Raw genomic sequence first — 19,413 nt, 5'->3', positions numbered from 1 at the left:
AGGAAAATGGTTTCTGTCTGCATGTTCTGGATGAGACTATTTTCTGCTAGGTTTGGGAGATTAACAAATATAAATAGGAAACAGCTTCAGATTAGTCATGAAGTGTTTTATCCAGTTTGACTTTTTTCCCTTTGAGTTAATCCGATTTTCTCAAGTACGAGTATCACCTAGGATTTATGTGGTGTTGTCTTAGGAGGGTAAATGGTAAGCTGTGCAGAGTTAATGCCCACCACATTTTTACTATGGTTGCATGAACAAATGGGACTTTGGTCATAACTGTTTGATGGGTTATGGGTACAAACAGAAAGCAAGAATAGCTTATAATACTTCATGCTGCTGATACTGAACACTGCCTTAATACCTTAGCATCTTTAAGGAACCAATATACTAGGATAGTTCCAATGGTAATTTAAACCATTTCTTTGAAATAATTTAACTTTTCTCTTTAAGCTCTGTAGGACACTGAATATTTAGCCATTTTAGATGCCTCTGGACAATTGGAAAATACTGGCAGTATTCCAGGAGGCTTTATAACTGCCAAGATTATGATGAATGGGCCCATAGGACTTGAGATTTTACTGGAAATGACTACCGTAGTCTTGGCCTTTTCCCTTCTCTCTGTTGGACAAGATTTTTGCCTTCTTTTAACTTTCTATATCTTCCTGAAGTAGCAGCACTTGACATACATGCGTCTTACGAGAAATGCTTGCCTTCAGCATTGTGTCAATATTTATTTTACAGAGCCATAAGTGTGATCCTTGGTGATAGGTGGAAGAAAATGAAGAATGAAGAGAGAAGGATGTATACATTAGAAGCAAAGGCTTTGGCTGAAGAACAAAAACGTTTAAATCCTGACTGTTGGAAAAGGAAAAGAACCAATTCAGTATGTTTCAACAACTAGTTGCTCAAAAAGATCTTGACTTCTCCCCATAACTATACTGGCATGTTGCAGCAGTTGTTATGACCTTTAAAAGGTGGTGTTGAGGCTGTTTTTCAGCCTTTTTACACTTCACAACCTAATAATGTGTTTATACCACCATGTAAGGCAGGCTGCTTTTTTTAATCACTAAGTGCCATCTACTCTTTTAGTATGGAAAGTAGAACTCTCAGACATGCTTAAGAAGTGTGTTTAGGCAGAAATATTAAGGTGGAAAAATAATTTTGGAATGGTAGTATTTCTAGTTGGGTTGAAAGATGGGTGTTACTAACTCAGTATCACACTATTAGAAATCTCTCTAATCTTGGGGTGGCATGTCTCCACAGCCTTTCTTGATTGGGCAGGGGCTAAGGAGCGTGGGGCACATTAACCTTCATGGGGCCTTCTGACGTTTGCACAGAATTTCTAGATTAAAAACCCCAGGAAGGAGGAGAAATAGAAAAGCCTAGGAAGACTCTTGTAAATGAGTTCATACCATAATCAACCTCGGATGGACTTGATTCTTAGAACATTTCCTTGACTAGACTAGCATCTTTTAAGTTGTATTTTTAGATCAGTTGGTTAAGTGCCCGACTCTTGATTTCGGCGCAGGTCATGATCTCACGATGTGTGAGATCGAGCCCCACGTTGGGCTCCATGCTGTCAGTGCATACTCTGCCTCTCCCCTGCTCGTACTCTCGCTCCCAAATAAAGTTTAAAAAATAACAAAAACAAAGGGAAGATAGTCCTTTGCAGCAGGAGGGCTGGTCGAGGAGGTCTTCAGTTCATTCTGCCTAGGTCTTTTAATAGTAACATGTAGTTCACACTCACACGTTTTTCAAGAACCTCTTGTAAACAAGTAGATGGTAGTCAGACTCCAGCACAAGAGGGTGGCTGAACTGGGTTTGTGAAGTTCTTCATTACCTTAGACTTCTGTGTGGTAGGACTTAGCCTGGATCCCCTTTCTTTTCTGCTCCTCCTAATCCGTCTCTTCTTGCCGTTGTCATACATTTTCTAGATGCTTAGTCATCGGGTATTAGCAAACTTAAAAAATCATCCCCTTTGAAAAAGTGATATTTTTTAAACAGGAAGCTTATAAACATTCTGTTCTCTTAGTTCTCATTTGTAGAATTACTAGATATCGATTTATACACATTCACCGAGTTCTAATTTTCTCTCCACAGGGCTCACAACAGCATTAAGCCACGACGCTCGTTCTGAAGTCTGTAGTTACATAAACACTGACTGTCCATGGAAGGGCTTAAGAAGATCAAGGTGTCACCATTCGTCCTGAATTCGTGTGACCATAAGATACCGATAGCAATGAGTCTTGAAATGATTTAATAATGAGTGAGGATTTGCTTTCTCCATTAGAGCATTAAGTAAGCTAAAACTATCAACATTGTAAACCAAATTGCCTTATTTTTCTTCCAAACTTCGTATATGTCTATCAGGTAATATAGGCTTGAAAATTGATATCCTGTGGTGCTAAAGTACAGTAGAAAGAGAGGAGAGTGTATACATGTTTTATTTTAAATTGTACAAAAGGGGAATTTAAAAATATGTAACTGCTGTTTATACATTGGCTCCTTACTGCTTATTAATCTGTATTGTATACATAACGGGATGAAACAGAGCTGGGAACAGGCCTCTCCCTGAGCAGCCACCACACGCTGGGCCGTGCCAAACACGGGAGCTCTAGTCCGGCCAGTGCCAAGCGGCTGCCGGCACGTGTGGTGGGTGGATAGCGTCGGTGTCCCAACGTGAGAGCCGCCTGCTGCCGCTACCCCGGGCGTGCGGAGTCTTGCACCAGGTGGCGGCACCCATCCGTCATTTCCAGCGGAGGCCAAGCCCGGGCCAAGGTCAAGTTAGTTAATAGCATTGGGATATAGTCACTGTAATGGTGCTATTAACAGTTGACATCGTTGTATTTTTTAACTTTGTGTTCTGTATCTCCTCAGCCACGTATCTTAAATATCTTCTTTGTCATCGTATCTTTATGGTGGGGGCAGACTTTGCACTTACTGCAGTGCAACACGTGCACTTTACTTTTCCTCCAGCTGTCTGAGGTGAGAGCAAGTCCCTGGGCGAGACGCTGCTTTTGCTCTGAGCTACAATCATGGCTTTTCACGTTACTTACCAAGTGGTGTTTCTGGTTAGGAATCACAGCTGTAAAATCGATTTCAGTTCATTACACCTCTTCATGATGTTGCCCCTAAATTTTGCACACTATATTCTTGTATATTATTTCAAATAAAATGGAAAAAAAATTGTTTATCTCTGACTTCTGCTGATTGAACTTGACTGAATTTGAGTGGTCACAATAACAGGTTCAGGGCATGGAAAATATATTCAGAAGTTGCTGATGGGGTTTTTAAGCATTAAAAACAAAATGTTAGTAATAGAGCAAGGATAATAGAAAAACAAGGACCTACATGACCTATTTGTAAGAATCTTTGTAGACTAAAGATTATTTTTAACTCAACATCTTACAAAGTGAAACAGGCCCCACAGTCTTTTAATAAAATAACACACGGAGTATAAAGACAGCATGGCTCTGTCTTTATTAAAGATACACTAGGACATACCTAAACAAGTTAACCCTACGTCTTCGCTTTGGGGTATGCCTGTGGTTCCCAGACTTCGTTGCATGTTGGAAGCCACTGGGCATGTTTTCGAAAAATACTCATGCCTGGCTCCTACCCTCAGATGTGTTCCATCTGGGGTACAAATCGGGCATCAGGATTTTCTAAAGCTTCCACCGTGATTCTAGGGCCACACATTGATCTAGTGAGGACGAAGGTAAGTGGGGAGTGGCAGGGTACTTATGTAACTTGATCAGAGCCCTTAAAAAGCAGTGAGGACTTAGGATGTGTGTACACGTGCGGGGGGAATCTTACGTAATGGGAAAGAAATTTCAGCTGGTCTCATAGAAAAAGCCTGGAAGGAGGGGGGTGGAAAAAAGAGTTGGATGTCTTTCTGGAAAAATCAAGCCCATGGAGTTCGAAGGTTGGTGATGACAAACCTATCTTGACATTTTATGCTACTTAAGGTAGAAGGGCTAACCAGGTAAGGCAGAAGATCAATAGGAAATATGGAGAGGTCAATTACATTCTTAAAACAGTGGATGGGAGCTGTTCTCTAGAACATGTTATTTAGGTTAGCTGCCAACCTTGAATCGGGTCAGCGTACGACAAAGAGTAAGAAATACTTCAAGTTATTCATGAAGAGCAGACATAGCTTTTTGAAGCAGCTGAACCATTATGGGATAAACTGGTGCAAATTCTTTGCCTTCTCTACTTCTTACTGACTGAACGTAGGCTTCCAAAGCTCCCCTGAAAACAAAAATGAAAACAATGTCAAAAAATGACATAAAAGATAAAACCACTTAGAGGGTACCGATATTTAAAACAAGCCCTTTTCTGGAATTGCTATGCCCAGCTCCACAGGCTAGGTGGCCAACAGCCTTCAAAAATTTACTCTTACTATGGCGAATGTGGAAATAGGAAAATTTCTGGGTCCGCATTGTGCTCAGTGGTCACGGGCTCTCTGGTCGCCGATGTTCTCAGTTTCCCTTCTCTGTTAGACTTGGGAAGAGCCTCCTGCAGCTTGCGCTTGTTCACAGAGCTCACAAGGGGGAGCCCCACACCGTGGAAAGGCCCACTGGGGAGCGCTGGGGTCCGGGGCTCTTCCCCACACAGGGAACCCTGGAAGGCATGTTATATTCCTGTATTTGAGGAGAGTATGAACCCACGGGTTGTATAGCTCTTGGGCTCGGATTTTTTGGCAAATTGGGTGATGAGGAGTATGTGGTCCCGGCCAGTTAAAATTTATGATGTTCTCCTGAATTCGATCTGGGAGTCCAGAGGCCAAGTGCAGTGCTCTGCTTGCTCATCTACTCTCTGGTGGCTTTCACACCACAATGGCTGACAGGACTTGTCAAGGCAGAGGCCATATGGCCTGCAAAGCCTAAAATATCTACTCTCTGGACCTTTATGGAGAAAGTTTTCCAATCTCTGAGCCAGATGGTTTAAGTGTTAGATGTTTAATTGGAGCTAAAGAAAATGGTTTAAAATTTTTTATTAGTCTATTTACAAGTATAATAATTTTGTCATAATCGTACTGTTTTCTTGAAGTTTCACATGGAGATTAGAGTGTTTCTATGAAGATATAAGTTAATAATACCATTACTCATCCCACATACTCAGTCTCAAGTCCCACCTACTCTGTGATTCTTAACTGGTTTTTTTGCTCCCAAACACTGAGCAGACTGCCTCTTGCTCAGATGTGTTGATTAGCGCTGGTTCTATAGCGCCCTCCACCCTGCCAGCCACGTCACAGCCCTCGCTGCAATGCATAACTGAGTGCCCAGTCTCTTATTTCCACCGTGACCTCCCTCCTGACTTGTTTCCATCTGTGTTTTGGGCAGCATGATCTGCTTTCTTTCAGGTACCCTTCAAACTTGCCTATCACACAGGCAGTCCCCCAGAATGTACAACGCCGAGAGAGAACCCTAATGAAAACTAGGGGCTCTGGGTGACGATGATGTGTTAAGGTGGGTTCATCGACTAGAACAACGGACCACCCATGGGGGACGATGTTAACGGGGGAGGCTGAGGGTGGATGGGAACTCTCTGAACCCCCTCTACTATTGCTGGGAGCCTAAACCTGCTATCAAAAACGAAGTCTACCAAAAAAGAAAAGAGACTTGGGTGATAAAACTCCCTTAGGGTAGTGTTCTGCTCACCTTCCCCTATTTCAACAAAGGGCCCCATCATCTCCAAAGGTCTCTATCTAAAGTCCTCCTTTAATCCACCTTACAGATTTCCACACCCAAGTCCCTCCTCTCCCCTTTGCTTCTGTTTTGAATCCTGCCAGGTGGGCAACAATTACTGCTGTCGCCTCAGAGGCGGGGTCTCAGCCCCTGCTGGTGGCTCTGATGCACGGTGCCTGTCACGCGATGAATTCACAACCCACCGAGCACCAGCTTCATCATCCACCTCCCCCGACCCTGCCTGTGCTACTACTGCGTTCTAGATAGTTTGCTGTGGCCTAAAAAGACCTTCAAATCATCAGTTTCCATTGTTTGTGTTACCTACACACGTACAGAGCAGTTTCACCCCATTCATGACTCTCACCCCAACCGTGATGTCGACCCGGAGAGAGCCGGGACGTCTGTGCGAGTATCACTGAAAAAAGCGGTCTCTGCCTAACAAGGCAAGGCTGCAAAAGGGCTGGTTTCTCTCCGACCACGCTGACTCTCTCCTTCCTGAGACACCTTTCTCCATCATCTTCTGAATGCTTGGAATGTCCTTCTGTGCTGTCCCTGCAGAGCCCTTTCCTAGGGGCCAGTACTCAGGCCTTCTTTTTGATACAGCCTAACTCCTGGCAGCACAGAAGAAACCACTTGGGAGTCACGAGAATTTGTGGAAAGGTCCAGGACTTCTGCATCAACGGTTGTGGCTTCGTGGGAGGCCGAATCGCAGGCTCTGTTCGGGGTGTGGCCACCGTAGATCAGCTATGCGGAGGGAGCGGCAGGCCCTTCCTTAGGAAGCACAGCTGGTTTATCAGGCTCGGCCCCACTGCCTCACCATGTGATCCGGGCCACCTTTCGAGCCCGTCTGCTAGTCTGCCAACTGGGAAGGACACCTACACCATGCAGCTATGGGAATGGGAAGACAGTGCTGGGAAGCACCTGGCGCTCTTCCAGGAACACGGAGGAACCTTTCTAACAGTGCTCACTGTTCTCCCCGCCAGGCTTCCAGACAGCCTGAGGGTCTCCACGTAACCCAGCAGGTTCACACTTCCGTCAGGGCGTCATCACTTTGTACTTGACTATCTATTATGCTGCAAGTATCTGTTCCATGGTGAGTTTCCCTCTAAAGAACGTAACTTAGTTTGGAGGGTTGGGGCTGTTTTGTTTCTTTGTGCAGCCCCAGGACCTAGTGCTTGACAAATGCATGATCAATGAATTTTAAAAAAATGAATTAGAAATACAGGAAGATAATCCGTAATGAAAAGTAATGACAAGTGTGCAGAAGAAAGTGAATAAAGGAGAAACGTGATTGTAAGATCCTCAAAAGCAGCACAGACATGAAAAATGGAATTTAATGCTCTTAGAAAATAATGTTTTGTGAGATGCCTTAGTTCATGTCAGAGCTGAACCTTAATGAAACTATTTCCTTATGAAAAAACTTACTGCTTTTAGTAATACTTTTCAAGTTGCTATGGCATCCTGGGCAATCACCCCACTCCCAAAACGTAGCCCCTGCAGATTCATACATAGAAGAGAAATCCCCCAAGGGCTCCAACTGTCTTTGAGACAATGGTGTATAAATATCAGTCTAACAAATTAATGCACTGAAATGTGCAGAGACTGCAATCAGTCTGTAGTGAATGAATTAGATCCATTTTATCTAATAAATGAACCAAAAATCCACTTAGCAGTCCCATTTGCATCAAAAGGATAAGACATTATGTAAACTACACAATATGTAGGAGAAAGTTCAGAAATGAGTTTGGTTTTTTGGTATTCATGAAAAACACCATCAGAACTACAGGGAGAAAAACAGATTCAAGCTACCCTCCCACGTAAAATCAGCACAAGATTTTCAAGCAATTATTAAATAACTTCATTCGCTTGAGCACAACCTCAGCTTTCTTGGAAGTCAGGCCAGGCATTATGTAAGAGTTAGTCTCAACTCGCGTTTGTAATCAAAATAAGCAGATGGTTAAAGTTACCCTTATTGAAAGAAAAAAGTCGTTCAGGAATTGCACAATTAGTAGAGGAATGGTTTGTGGTAACACGGCAACACTGCTCAAGTAGAGGTCTTTATGGAACACAAAATTCGTCTCTGTCAGGCATGAATTATCAGTGTACTTCATACTGAAATACATACATGGCTCCCAGATCTACTATGTGCCTTCCCAGGCAGGGAAGTCCCTGCCTCCCCTGGGCTCCATCCTCCCTGTTGGTCCCGTCTCGGGCACCCAGTCCCCAGAACTGAAGGTGCCTAGAGCCGCAGGGATACCGGGAGAAGAGACCGAACGTAACTCTCATCAACAGGGACCCCGCCGTTCTGCAGAAGCGCACAGGAGTCAGAACAGTTCTCAGCCTGCAGGCCCTGAGAGGCAGGAGGGCAAAGGGTTCGGGACGCATCTGGCACCGACAACTGTGTCATAAATGCACAGATAAAAGGTCCGATAGGCAAATAGGGCTCGTAAATGTTTCCGACACTGTAAAACAGGTGTTCAACGCAGACAGACAGAGGAAGAGCAGAGGAGGGCAGGGCTACGAGCGGAAGAGGTGCTGCTGGGCTGCAGGAATCCAGAGTTCTGCAGCACTGAGGAGCCAGTCCTCACTCAACACCCATAGAGCCACAGGCGCTCCCCTGCAGCTGTCACCTATGTCCCTGGGGGCGCACATGTCCGCAGCACCTGCTTGGTGGGGGCAGAGGACGAACAGTTTTCTCCCGCTTACACCGCTTGGCCCCAGGAGTCAGTGATTAGTCTGATTTTAAAATGAATGTGACCAATATCCACTCATGCTCTAGAGAAAGCTCTGGTGTCAAAAGGAAGCAGAAAGGAAGGTGGAAGAGAGTTCATTATTTGCCACTTACTGAGCAGCAGTAACTCTCCTCGACTTGGCCTATTTATGACAACTTAACACAGTGTGCCAGGGGGAGTGCAGGGGCACGCGGCAAGGTCTGCCCCAAAAGTCAGAACGAATCTACTGACACTTAAAGAGCAATAGTCACCCTGGGTTTATCCAAAGGGGAAAGGAGTTCACCCAGTGGTGCTTCAGTATGCAGGCACTAATTAGTTTTGCAGTAACAGATAAGAAAGAACATTCTCTAGGACAAAGCTTCCCTCCTTGCCAGCAGCCTGGACTGTAGCAGGAGCATGGTGTTTTGGAATCCCCCAAGGAGGGCTCAGTTTTCTGCCTGGGGCTTGAAGGTTCTGATATCAGACATGTGCAGAGTGATGGATGGGCCTTATTTAAAAAGCATGACAGTATTTCTGAGCATGATTTTCAGTTGCTAAATATAGGCTTAGCAACAGCACTACCGATGAAATCACTCAGGAGACATTTTAAAGGGAAGCAAAACAAAACAGATTTGTGATGTACCCACAGCAGGACAACTGTCATGGATGAACTCATTCCAACTTGCTAAGAAGACAAAAATGGGCCCTGTTCAATTAACTGAATCCTGGATCCTCTGTTACCCTGTGTGCCACGGCTGAGCGAGTCTTTGAGACTCGGGGGTTAAAATCCACAAAGATGCAGCAAATCTGAGTTAGGCCCAGGCCAAGTCTCTTCCACTCTAGAGTCCCGACTGAGGGCAGCTCTGACGGGCCACAGGAACCCACGGGAGACTCATGTGGCATCCTCACGGGTGAGGAGAGTCACAGACGAGCAAGGAAGAAGAGCGGGCGCCCAGGATAATCTGCTTCCTATTCACATAGGCTCTGGAGGGCCAGGAGCTCCCCGCCCCTGGCTCTGAGCCCCAAATGCCCCTCCCAGAATCCAAGGGGCTCATGTTTCTCATCGGCCCCCCACAGCTGCCTGCCTGGCAGGGTCTCTCACCAGGACGGTGGGTCCCAGTGTCAGCTGTGCTGTGGAACTGCCTTTCCCAGGTCCCAGCCCTGCAGATTTGGAGGTAGCTGAGGGTGTGGCCTGGTCACCAGGCTTTTCCAGTGCTCTGTAAAGGGATCTGCCACTCGAGTGTGGTTGAGAACCACCTTACCGCATTAGCCCCACTCTGGCTCTGGGGAACCCGGTTCCTTACTCTGCACTGAGGCTCAAGCTTGCTCGGTGTGGTGGTCCCCAGACTGACAGTGTTAGGACACCCCAGGAGAGAGGAGAATGTTTCCAGAGCTATTTAAAAAGTACGACTGACTGAGATTTGGAGAATGAGGGTGACAGAGGAGCTGAATGATGTTGCAAAGGTTTTCTAGAGTGGCCAGAAGGTAATGGTGACACCCCAACCGAGACGGAGAGTCTGGGAGAAATGAGCAGATTTGAGACGAAAGAGGATTTATTTTTAACACTTTGGGCTTGAGAACTGTGTGGGACTGTGAGTGATATGATGGCCAGGCTGCTGGCCTGAGGTCCCAGACAATCAAGGTGAGTCACAGGCCTGGGAGCCATGAGGACAGAGGAGATCACTAGACTCGGGGTCTAGGTGAGCTCACCTGGGGACCAAAGCACTCACGGAATGTGAAAGAAAAAGAGCCAGGCACAAGTTGGGGGAGATGATGCCATTTGAAGAGCGGACAGAAGTCAATTCTGCAAATGAAACCGAGGGAGAAAAAAAACCAAAAACGACCAGACAGATTAGAACGGAAGCAGATGACAGAGGTGTCACAGAAACTCTGGAGGGAAGGGCTTCTCTTGGTCTGCTTTGTGTCCTCAGGGCCTGGCACATAGTGAACTGTTCAGTCAGTGTGGCATTTCCAGAAGGAAGTGGCGTTGACTCAACTCAAATCTACAGAGCGAGAAGGCAAGCACAGCACCGTTTGGACTTGGTGACTGGAAGGCCTGTGACTTGGGAGAGAGTACTTTCAGGGGAGAACGCTGAGGGAGAGCCGCCTGATGTGTGCGGTTCCTGCGGCCGCCCCGCACCCGGGCGTCTGGGCCAAGGCTGACCGGACGGCCGCTGGGTTTGTCCTTGTTTTCTGCTAATAACTGGATCGCGTTCGGTTACTTTTAAAAGTTTACTCATATCTCTGCTCCACCGATTCAGTGACCACAACACATGACAATGAAGCAGAAAATGGGGCTCTAGGGCTTTTCACTGGGGACATGGGTTTTCAAAACCAGGGCGCACAGCTCTTAGGGCTATACAAGTCAGGGGACAGCACAACAGGCGATGTGAAGATGTGGAAGTGAAAGACACAGACAGCAAAGCACGTTGTGCCCAACAGATGCAACCGCAGGGTGTCCCACACACAAGTGCCTATGCTCGCAGGCGGCCTGCCGCAAGGCGGTGCCACTGAGTGCCCCAAGCACTGCCTGGCCTCCTTCCCCTCTGCAACCCTGCCCGCCCCCCCCCCCCCCCCCCCCGAGCTGGAACAGGCAGGTGTCCCAGGGGCGCATGGCCTTACCTGATAAGGAGGAGCCTGTCCTTTTCAGATGGATGGTCATCCAGCCACTGGGAGAAGCGCGCATGGGACCATTCTGCCCTCTGCAGGGTGGGAACACAGGCAGAGACAGGGTGTTCACACAGTGTCCGTCAAGGACAGCAAGTGCTGCTCAAGGATTCCCAATGTGAAATTACCCGAACACCTGCCCGCAGGAAGGCGGCAAGCCTTTGGTGCACCTTCCTGACCTCCAAGGAACCTTTTCGATTTGTCAGTTGAAGGTGGGTCAGCAGAGGAAATGGTGCCTCCATCAAAAAAGCTTTATGAATCAATTACTTGTGTCATTATATTTAAAGGGTGAACTCTGGCTTCCCCAGGGTAATTTCTCCACTGCTGAGAGCGGGCGCTGAGCAGTGGGCAATCTGTCACTGCTAAGGCAGAGATCCATGACTGAGGAATGCAAGAGAAGGCCAGGAACCCATTCAGTGACTGGGGCTCTGTATTTATAGACTTAGGAGGGAGAACTCACAAGAGAGTTCTGGCTTTACTTTATTACCTGAAAAGGGGATTTCAGCTCAGGGGGTGCTCTGGTGAACAAAAACTGAATAATGATGCTGAATGGAATAACATCCCCCAATGCAGGGCTAGTGGCCACGTGTTCATTCTTCTGGAAGATCAGCGGTCTAAGAGAAGAAAAAGCAAAAGTTATTTCACCTTGTTCAATACTGAAAGAGGTGATTTGGTAGAAGAATCTTAATAGCACGTTAGAAGAATAGCATAGTAGTTATAATAGCTAAGAGCGGGAGAATGAATAATAGCATTCGTCCTAAACTGGCTAATTCTTAGCCATTCTTAACCACCACCCCCAATTCAGCCTAAAGAGAGAGAGAGAGAGAGAGAGAGACACACACACACACACACACACACACACACACACACACACACCCCTAACCTACACTCTGGCAGGCTGGCCTCCCCTGGCCTATGGGTATAACTTGACTTCAAGGTGGCTCAGCAAATTCCCCTTTTAGAGCTCATCTGATTAATAGTCTGAAATCAAAGCAGCAGTAAAGCCTTCAAACAGTTATAATCAACAGATACTTATCTTGATCAAAACTTCCAGCTTTCACTTTAAATAAAAATCCCTCTTTGGGCTATAACCTAGCATGGGTAAATGCAAACATGGTCTACACAGCTCTCAAAGGGCAATGATACCCCACATGTACTAAATTATTATCTTCTGAACATTCCGTCAAGATTTATGCCAGCTCCCTTCCAAAACACCACACGAATGCACGGGCAAATCTACCCCACCACCAATCACCACCAATCAAAAGGCTGGCAAGAGTAATCAGAAACTTTTATTGACCTCTCATTGGCCGTGGGCTCTGACGGACAGGAGGTGGACAGGCCCCTCTGTAGGGGCTGAATCTCAAGAGGGAAGAGGGCAGTGGCACCTCCCGGCAGAGCAGAAATGATTCCAAAGTGTGTGAAACAGCTCTGTGTCCTGGGCTCTTGCCTCACCCCATCCTAATTACCCCCAATCCACACGGGAGGCCCGCAGGACCCAGAAGACCGGCTTCTTCCTCACATCCATGTCCAGGTTTGATGTCAGAGTCACGAGTGCTCTCAACAGGCACCCGGTTCTCAATGGATCCAGATTATTATCGGAACGTCTTTGTATTAACTATTCTGAAAATGAAATCTATCTCGGGTAGGGAGTTTTCTAATTTCAAGCATTTTATCAAGTAACATTCTCCTTAATTTCTTTTCCATAGTCATTGTGGAAACGTTTCATTCTGCTTGTGTTGACCATCACCAACAATCCATAAAGTTCCAGCCCAGGCCCTCTGGGGGCCACACTGAGCCCACAGCACACCTGCCGTAAACATCCTCCAGGCCCAAATGCTCTCACGGGGCCCCACACTGCAGAACTGCACGCAGAGCCAAGCTCCTGAGAAGGTATGAAACGGTCACCGAGGGAAGTTTGGTTTTGTCTGTAGGCATCCCGGTAAGTCCTTGTGTGAATGTCTCCATCTGGGAGGGAGCTCCCAGGTTTGAACACTACCACGGCAACACCTGCCACACGCGGCGTTCACAGTATGCCAGGCTTCAATATTCCAGCACTTCAAACATTCAGGCAAACAGCCCTATGAGGGAGGTACTGCTCTACCCCCATTCTACAGGTAGGGAAAACTGAGGGGTGGAGAGACCATGTAAAAGCTAGAAAAGGGAAGACTAAGAATTCAAATACAGATATCCTGGCTCTTAGTTTTTCCATGCAGACTCTTTTAGGATATCAACTACAGCAACTACTCAACATGTTTTTAGAGCAGGCAGACTTAGCGGGGAACAGAGAGCCCTGGTAAAAGCACAATTTCAATTGTCAACAACTTCTACAGAAAACCCTGAGAAAACCAATGTTTACAGGACACCATTTGAAGGACACACCATTATTTCTTAAGGGCCCCCACGTTCTCTCTGGGTCAAAGCGGACCTCCAGTCACCTGTGTACTTCAGCCGTATCACACAGTCTCTCACAGCAATATTTTCACCCGGCTTGACCTTATGTTGCTGCAGGGCAATGAGGGGACACTGACTCTGGGCCGGCACGGGGATGAGGCTGTGCCCAGTCCCGCTTCCTGCAGGCTGGAGCCCTACCGTTCCAGCAGCAAAGACAGCTCCCAGCCAAAGTCCCCAGGAGTGGCCGACATTCCCAGAAAGCTCTCTGCAACTCCAAAACCAGCTGGTAGCCACGCGGTCTGCTTTGCTGTGCCAGTGGCAAGGCCGCTCCTGTGTGAGCTGTGGGGAGGGGTCCTTGCACTGGGTCATAGGCTCATCCTGCAGGTCTGGCATGCCTGACAGCTGCTGTGAGGGACGCAGGGAGACAGGAGAACGCACGCCTTCCCCTCACTCCCTGCCTCTCTGGTCCTATGAGGCTCTCCCCTTGCCCCGGGAAAGCTCACTCTGCCCGTGCCATCTGATTTTGGCAGGATTCACCTTGAACCCAGGTTCGTGACAGAAGGAGACCCTGGGGGACCAGTCCTGTGTGACAGGCCTTGACATAGGGAAGAGCAGCCATACAGAATCCTTTCTGCCTCTATTACAGGACGACGACCGAGAATTTTGGTCCCCGCGTCTCTCAGTGCTCCATATATGATGTCCCAGGTATAGGTGATTTACAATTCTGTATCAATGACCACAGAGAATTCTCTTAAAATTCATGTATTTCCTTCCTCCTGAAAATGACAATTACATAGCTGAATGGGATTCTCTTTTACCCCAGGGGGTTTAAAGTCAAATATGAAACGTAGCTACAGCAATTAAATTGCTTTCATGGTTTGAATACTGTTTTTTAATTTCTTCAATCTATTTTTTATTTTTTTTAATGTTTATTTATTTTTGAGAGAGAGACAGAGTTGGGTGGGGGAGGGGCAGAGAGAGAGAGGGAGACACAGAATCTGAAGTAGGCTCCAGGCTCTGAGCTGTCAGCACAGAGGCCGACGCAGGGCTTGAACCCAGGAACTGTGAGATCATGACCTGAGCTGAAGTCGGACGTGCAACTGACTGAGCCACCCAGGTGCCCCCCCTTCAATCTGTTCTTGATGCACACTGAGGACGATACCGGGGTGGAAGGGCATGAGGACAGCACGGAGGGAGGCTCGCAGGTGACCCACTCGGTGGTTGCCGGCTGATGTACCTTTGTAACCAGGCATGGTGAGAACCGGCTCGCACGAGCCCGTCTGTTCATCACCTGTCCCTCTGTGGCTGTGAGTCTCAGCAGTTATTTTTCTGCCAAGACCCAATCTCCCACTCTAGCCACTACAAGGACTGCCACAGTGGATCTGATTCCACACTATGCATCACTGACATAATTACCTGTACACATCAAAGGCAGACATTTTACTCATGGTGCTTGTTTTAAGAGTCTGAACGAACACAGCATGAGAACTTCCCTTCTCCCTGACTCCAGGTGGAATCTGAAACACTGGCAAGTTAAAAAATAAATCACCATCTGAGGTGACATGAGGAACAAAAGGAAATTAATTAAGGTGTTATAAAACGCAGTTACCCCAAATGCCACAGCATCATTCTTAGAGAACACGCTAAACAGAGCAGCACTTTCAAGGTTAAACTTTACAGACAGCAGGCAGTCCTCATTAATCAGAAGTATTAGGTCCCATTAGAAGAAGCAGTCTTTCCAGTAGGGGGTCTCCACCCCGAAAGGACTTCCAGCTGGGGGGCTGCTGGTCATCCGTGGAGGCCAGTGATGAAGTGAAGGGACACTGCTGTTCCCGCATCCACATGCAACATCGGCAGCAGCCCATGCCACCTGCCACCCCTCACTGCAAACTTCCTTTTGCTCAGGGGCCTGGGAAGGTGGCAAGACCACCGAGAACACGCAATGACATCTGGAAACAGCAGAGAAATGAGAGTGGAGGGGAGGGAACACTCTTCCCCCTGCACAGGGCACACGAGGGTCTGGCCTTCTGGAGAGGGGAAGAGGACGGTGGAGGCCTGCAGGAGGGGTCAGGGTGCTGTGGCAGAAGGGGCCATGGGGGTCCCAGGAGAGAACAAAGCAGGAGGCTGAGGGTTGCAGGTGGGTCAAGACTCAAAGTAAAGAGGTTAGAGAACTCTTAGCTTCCTTTCTTAGGATCTAGATGTCATGAACCCCAGCAGCCCAGGCGGGAAAGGAGGCAGGGTTTCAGGAAGACACCCTCCAGAAATAAAAGTGCACATTTGGCTCAACGTTCTTCGGGCATGTCCTAGAAGCCTGTACACAGCAGACGACAGTGAGATGCAGCATTCATAACAAGAGGTCACCACTAAAGCAAGGAGTTTAGATTCACCTGAAACTGACATTTTCCTGGATGATTTGTATATGCATTCGGATGCTATTCTAGAATCAGAGTGAAAACAAATGGGAACTTCTGGAATAAGCTCTGGGGTGTAGTGGTTACAAGCACAGTTGGGGATCAGGCAGCCCGGGGTCTGGAAGGCAGATCTGGAATTCCCACAGGACTTTCAGACAAGCAGCCCCAGCATCAAGGCGTCCTGGGAGTCACTCCTGACTTGTGTCATTGTGAAGGTCAAATGGTGGAGTATCAGTGAAACACTTAGCACACAGCCTGAACACACAGTCAGTGGTCAAATACGGACCGCAATAAAAACGATAATCAGCGAAATACCCATCCCTCCACATTTACCAGCGTGCTCCCAGCACTGCCAAAGTATTGGCAAACAGCAAACCAAATCCAGCCCAGGATGTGGCTGCCTTCTGGCTACAATGTTGAAATCTGAAACTCAGAGTAAAGAATCCAGAAACCCTGGGGAAGTAGTTACTTCATGGGATGGATTAAGAACCCCAGATTCACAAGTGAAAAGAAAAGAACACATTTGGGGGTCCTGGTGCTAAAAATGGAAGCTTTCATTCTACAAACATGTGGGCGTGGAGGGGAGAATTCCAAGCAGCAGGACAAACTGTAGACATAGCAAACTCTCACCACGCCTACAGGTGAAACCAGCTGACGGGAATTCTATACTCCAAGGTTACTGATGGTTTCCTTCTTCTCCAGCCCCTCAGGCCAACAGGTCCCTCATGGCAGCCTGTCTCCTGATGGCTTCTGGCGGAGCACGCCGTGGACATAATCCAGGGGCGACACTGTGCCCTCCAAAGCAAAGGTGTTGGGGCCTGGGTCTGTGTCTCTGAGCTGGTAAAAGCACGAGGTCCCGGTTCTGTCCCTTGCCTCACTAAGATCTGCACTGAAAGTGCTTTCAGACCCCTGGCCAAGTGGAGCTAGGGTAACCACCCTTGTAAACCCCACTTAGGGGACAATGCCCTGCTGCAGAGGGATGGACAAGGATGTGTCTTGAGTGGAAACACAAATCACCCAAGGGCAAATCCCTAATGTCAGCAGCTTCCTGAGGCGTCATTCTGTCCTGGGGAAGAAAAAATTCCCGCTGCCTGGGAAACTCTAAAGGAGACAGTAAAATGTAAATGTATGCAAGAAGTTTGCTGGCGTAATTCAACAGTCCACTACTGTTACTGTCAAGAAGCAAGCACCCTGCAGCAGATGGCATCCAACACGGGGGAAAATCCATAAGGGCGCGCGCGTGTGTGTGCGGGTGTGTGTGTGTGTGTGTTGGGTGAGGGGTGCTGCACTGGGGGTCTGGCTGGCACTGTCACTCTCCCTCGCAAAAAGGCCATTGCACGGGGCCTGCCGCCCTCTCCTGTAGCCACCACCTCTGATTCAGATGTAGGCCAACCTGGCTTTTCGTTGCAAGGCCGCCTATTTTTCTCACCCCGCTCTCCTCCTTACATGATGTTTTACAGTATTTTATATCATTTTTTAGCTTCTTTGTTATTTTTATGTGGGAATAACACTACAAGAGGGACTTTAAAATATATTTACTGGCTTTTCTAACTACAAATATAGAACCACCAAGGCAAAAACCATGAAAAATATAGAAAACCTCTAAAGGGAAACTCACCAGTGACAATCCATCAAAAAAATGTTGTTTATCCTTCTTGACTTTTCCTCTCCATACATACTTATTATTTTAAAAATAGCAGGGATTATATCATATATACTGTTTACTAGCCTGTTTTTTTTTTCATTTTGTGATGCATTACAAAGTTTTTTCTCATATTATTAGCTACTAACCAACACTGTGAATTGTTAATGGCGGCATATATTTGATCCTATTAGTGTGGCAGATTATTTGGCCAACCTCCACTGACTGCCACTGAACTGGTTCCGACTGAACTGGTGACTCATGGGAGGAGACCCATGAATGAGAGTCAAGGTCAGTCATGTACATGGCCCCTCATCACAACTCCCAGCACAGATGACAGAATTAACAAGAGCGGGCCCTTCCATTCCAATTGCTCAGGACTAATTGTGGAGAAAAGACAGACATCTAACACATGTTTTCAGAGAGGCAAACAGAGGGCTGACATTAGGGATACTGGAACAAAGATTACTCGGTACTGAATCTCTCCTCTCTAGGGAAAGACTGTGTAGGACCCTCCACACAGGTAAGCTTTACTTAAGTCATTCTCGTCCTATGACAACAGTAAAGAAACCAGGGCTTTCCCAACAATGTTTACAGACAGAGGTAAATGGCAGGTACTGGTGTCTCTCTTCCCAAAGGATGGGCCCTAAAACATTCTTTGCAGACTAGAGCTAGATTTGAACCCCAGAATATACCATGCTTTCATTTTTATTTCCTGATCCAGTTCATCCTAAAATCTTTCTCAAATGGTCATCCAAGTCCTATCAAACAACTGAGAAAGTGCTAAATTCAAGTCAACAGATTTCGTAGATTCAATGTAACTGCAGGAATAAATTGGTATATAAAAATCTGTGTTAGAAGTTTTCACTAAATTCAAGTTACAGAGCATGCTCCATAGGCAATGGATATATATGTGTGTGTGTATATATACATACACTAATTGTTCTCTTAACATTATGTGCCAAGACCTTGGTGCTAAGGAGTCCTCTGCAAGAGGAAGCTCAGGGGCAGGAGAACTCCAGGAGAGAAGGACACAGATCTTCACAAGTGTAGAAAGGAACAATTCTGCCCCTGCCACTAGCAGCTGAAATTCAAGAGTTGAGGCCCTGTGAGGAAGGTGAGAGACTGCTGATGCAAACTATTAGCAGTTCATGAAACCAATGTAGTGGGATAAAATAACCAAACTAGAAATGTCAGAGAATGAGAAGAGTAATTATTGTTTCACCACACCTATGTGGGTGTGCATGTGTGTGTATGGGTCTGAGTGTGTTTGCGTGCAAGTGTATGCCAGATTGCAATATAAAATACCTCTTACTATGAGTCATGGTCAAAGTTTGATGCCCATCCCGACTGACCATTGCCCCATCAGAGAAGCTAGCTATAAAAAACATTTTTTTAAATTATACGTTGATCAGTATCAATTTTTTAATCCATAAATTGGTACTAGACGGTGTCACCACTCTAACTTTAAATGCTCCTTTAGAGGTTCGTTTTCTCATGAGAGAATTGGGAGAGTTGCCAGAAAATTCCCATCTTACATGACTGACAACAGAACTGGTTTCATGCGAAACCCTCAGAACTTGTATCCCACACTGTGATACAATTTAAAAGCACATGGGTAAAAGCTATCTTGCCTCAGCCCATAGAAAGATAAACACTATTTTAATTCATACACATGCAATAAACATGTGGCCGGGACTACCAAAAATAATAGCCTCATCTTAATATGGCAAATCCCAAATGACAGCTTTCCCACACTTTTGTCAATAGCTAGGTGGTTAATGACCTCCCGCATACTAGTTGATTCTGTAACTTGGGGCAGTGTCTTATTACCCCTGGAATTGCTGGGTTACCATATAACTCAGTGACTTCACAGGAGTCTTCACAGATTATTTTTA

At 46.7% G+C, this 19,413-nt stretch overlaps 2 protein-coding genes across 3 annotated transcripts in view; one reads left to right on the top strand and one right to left on the bottom strand.

The window, feature by feature from the left end:
- The window catches only part of HBP1 (HMG-box transcription factor 1), a 30,107-nt gene extending 26,907 nt beyond the window's left edge, over positions 1-3,200 (top strand). For both annotated transcript variants that reach the window (XM_060633773.3, XM_060633772.3), the window contains exons 10-11: positions 742-883; positions 2,101-3,200. In XM_060633773.3, coding sequence (XP_060489756.1) covers positions 742-883; positions 2,101-2,118 — 160 coding nt within the window. In that variant the 3' untranslated portion in view covers positions 2,119-3,200. The remainder of the gene's footprint in view (positions 1-741; positions 884-2,100) is intronic.
- COG5 (component of oligomeric golgi complex 5) overlaps positions 2,427-19,413 on the bottom strand; it is a 319,388-nt gene continuing 302,401 nt past the window's right edge. Inside the window, exons 20-22 of the mRNA XM_078442554.2 lie at positions 11,556-11,682; positions 11,024-11,103; positions 2,427-4,251 (exon numbers count right to left, since the gene is read on the bottom strand). Of these exons, the coding sequence (XP_078298680.1) occupies positions 4,134-4,251; positions 11,024-11,103; positions 11,556-11,682 (325 nt within the window). The 3' untranslated portion in view covers positions 2,427-4,133. The remainder of the gene's footprint in view (positions 4,252-11,023; positions 11,104-11,555; positions 11,683-19,413) is intronic.

Source organism: Panthera onca, chromosome A2 (genome assembly GCF_046562875.1).
Source record: "Panthera onca isolate mPanOnc1 chromosome A2, mPanOnc1 haplotype 2, whole genome shotgun sequence".
Classification (NCBI taxonomy): domain Eukaryota; kingdom Metazoa; phylum Chordata; class Mammalia; order Carnivora; family Felidae; genus Panthera; species Panthera onca.
This window is presented reverse-complemented; position numbering and strand designations above follow the sequence as displayed.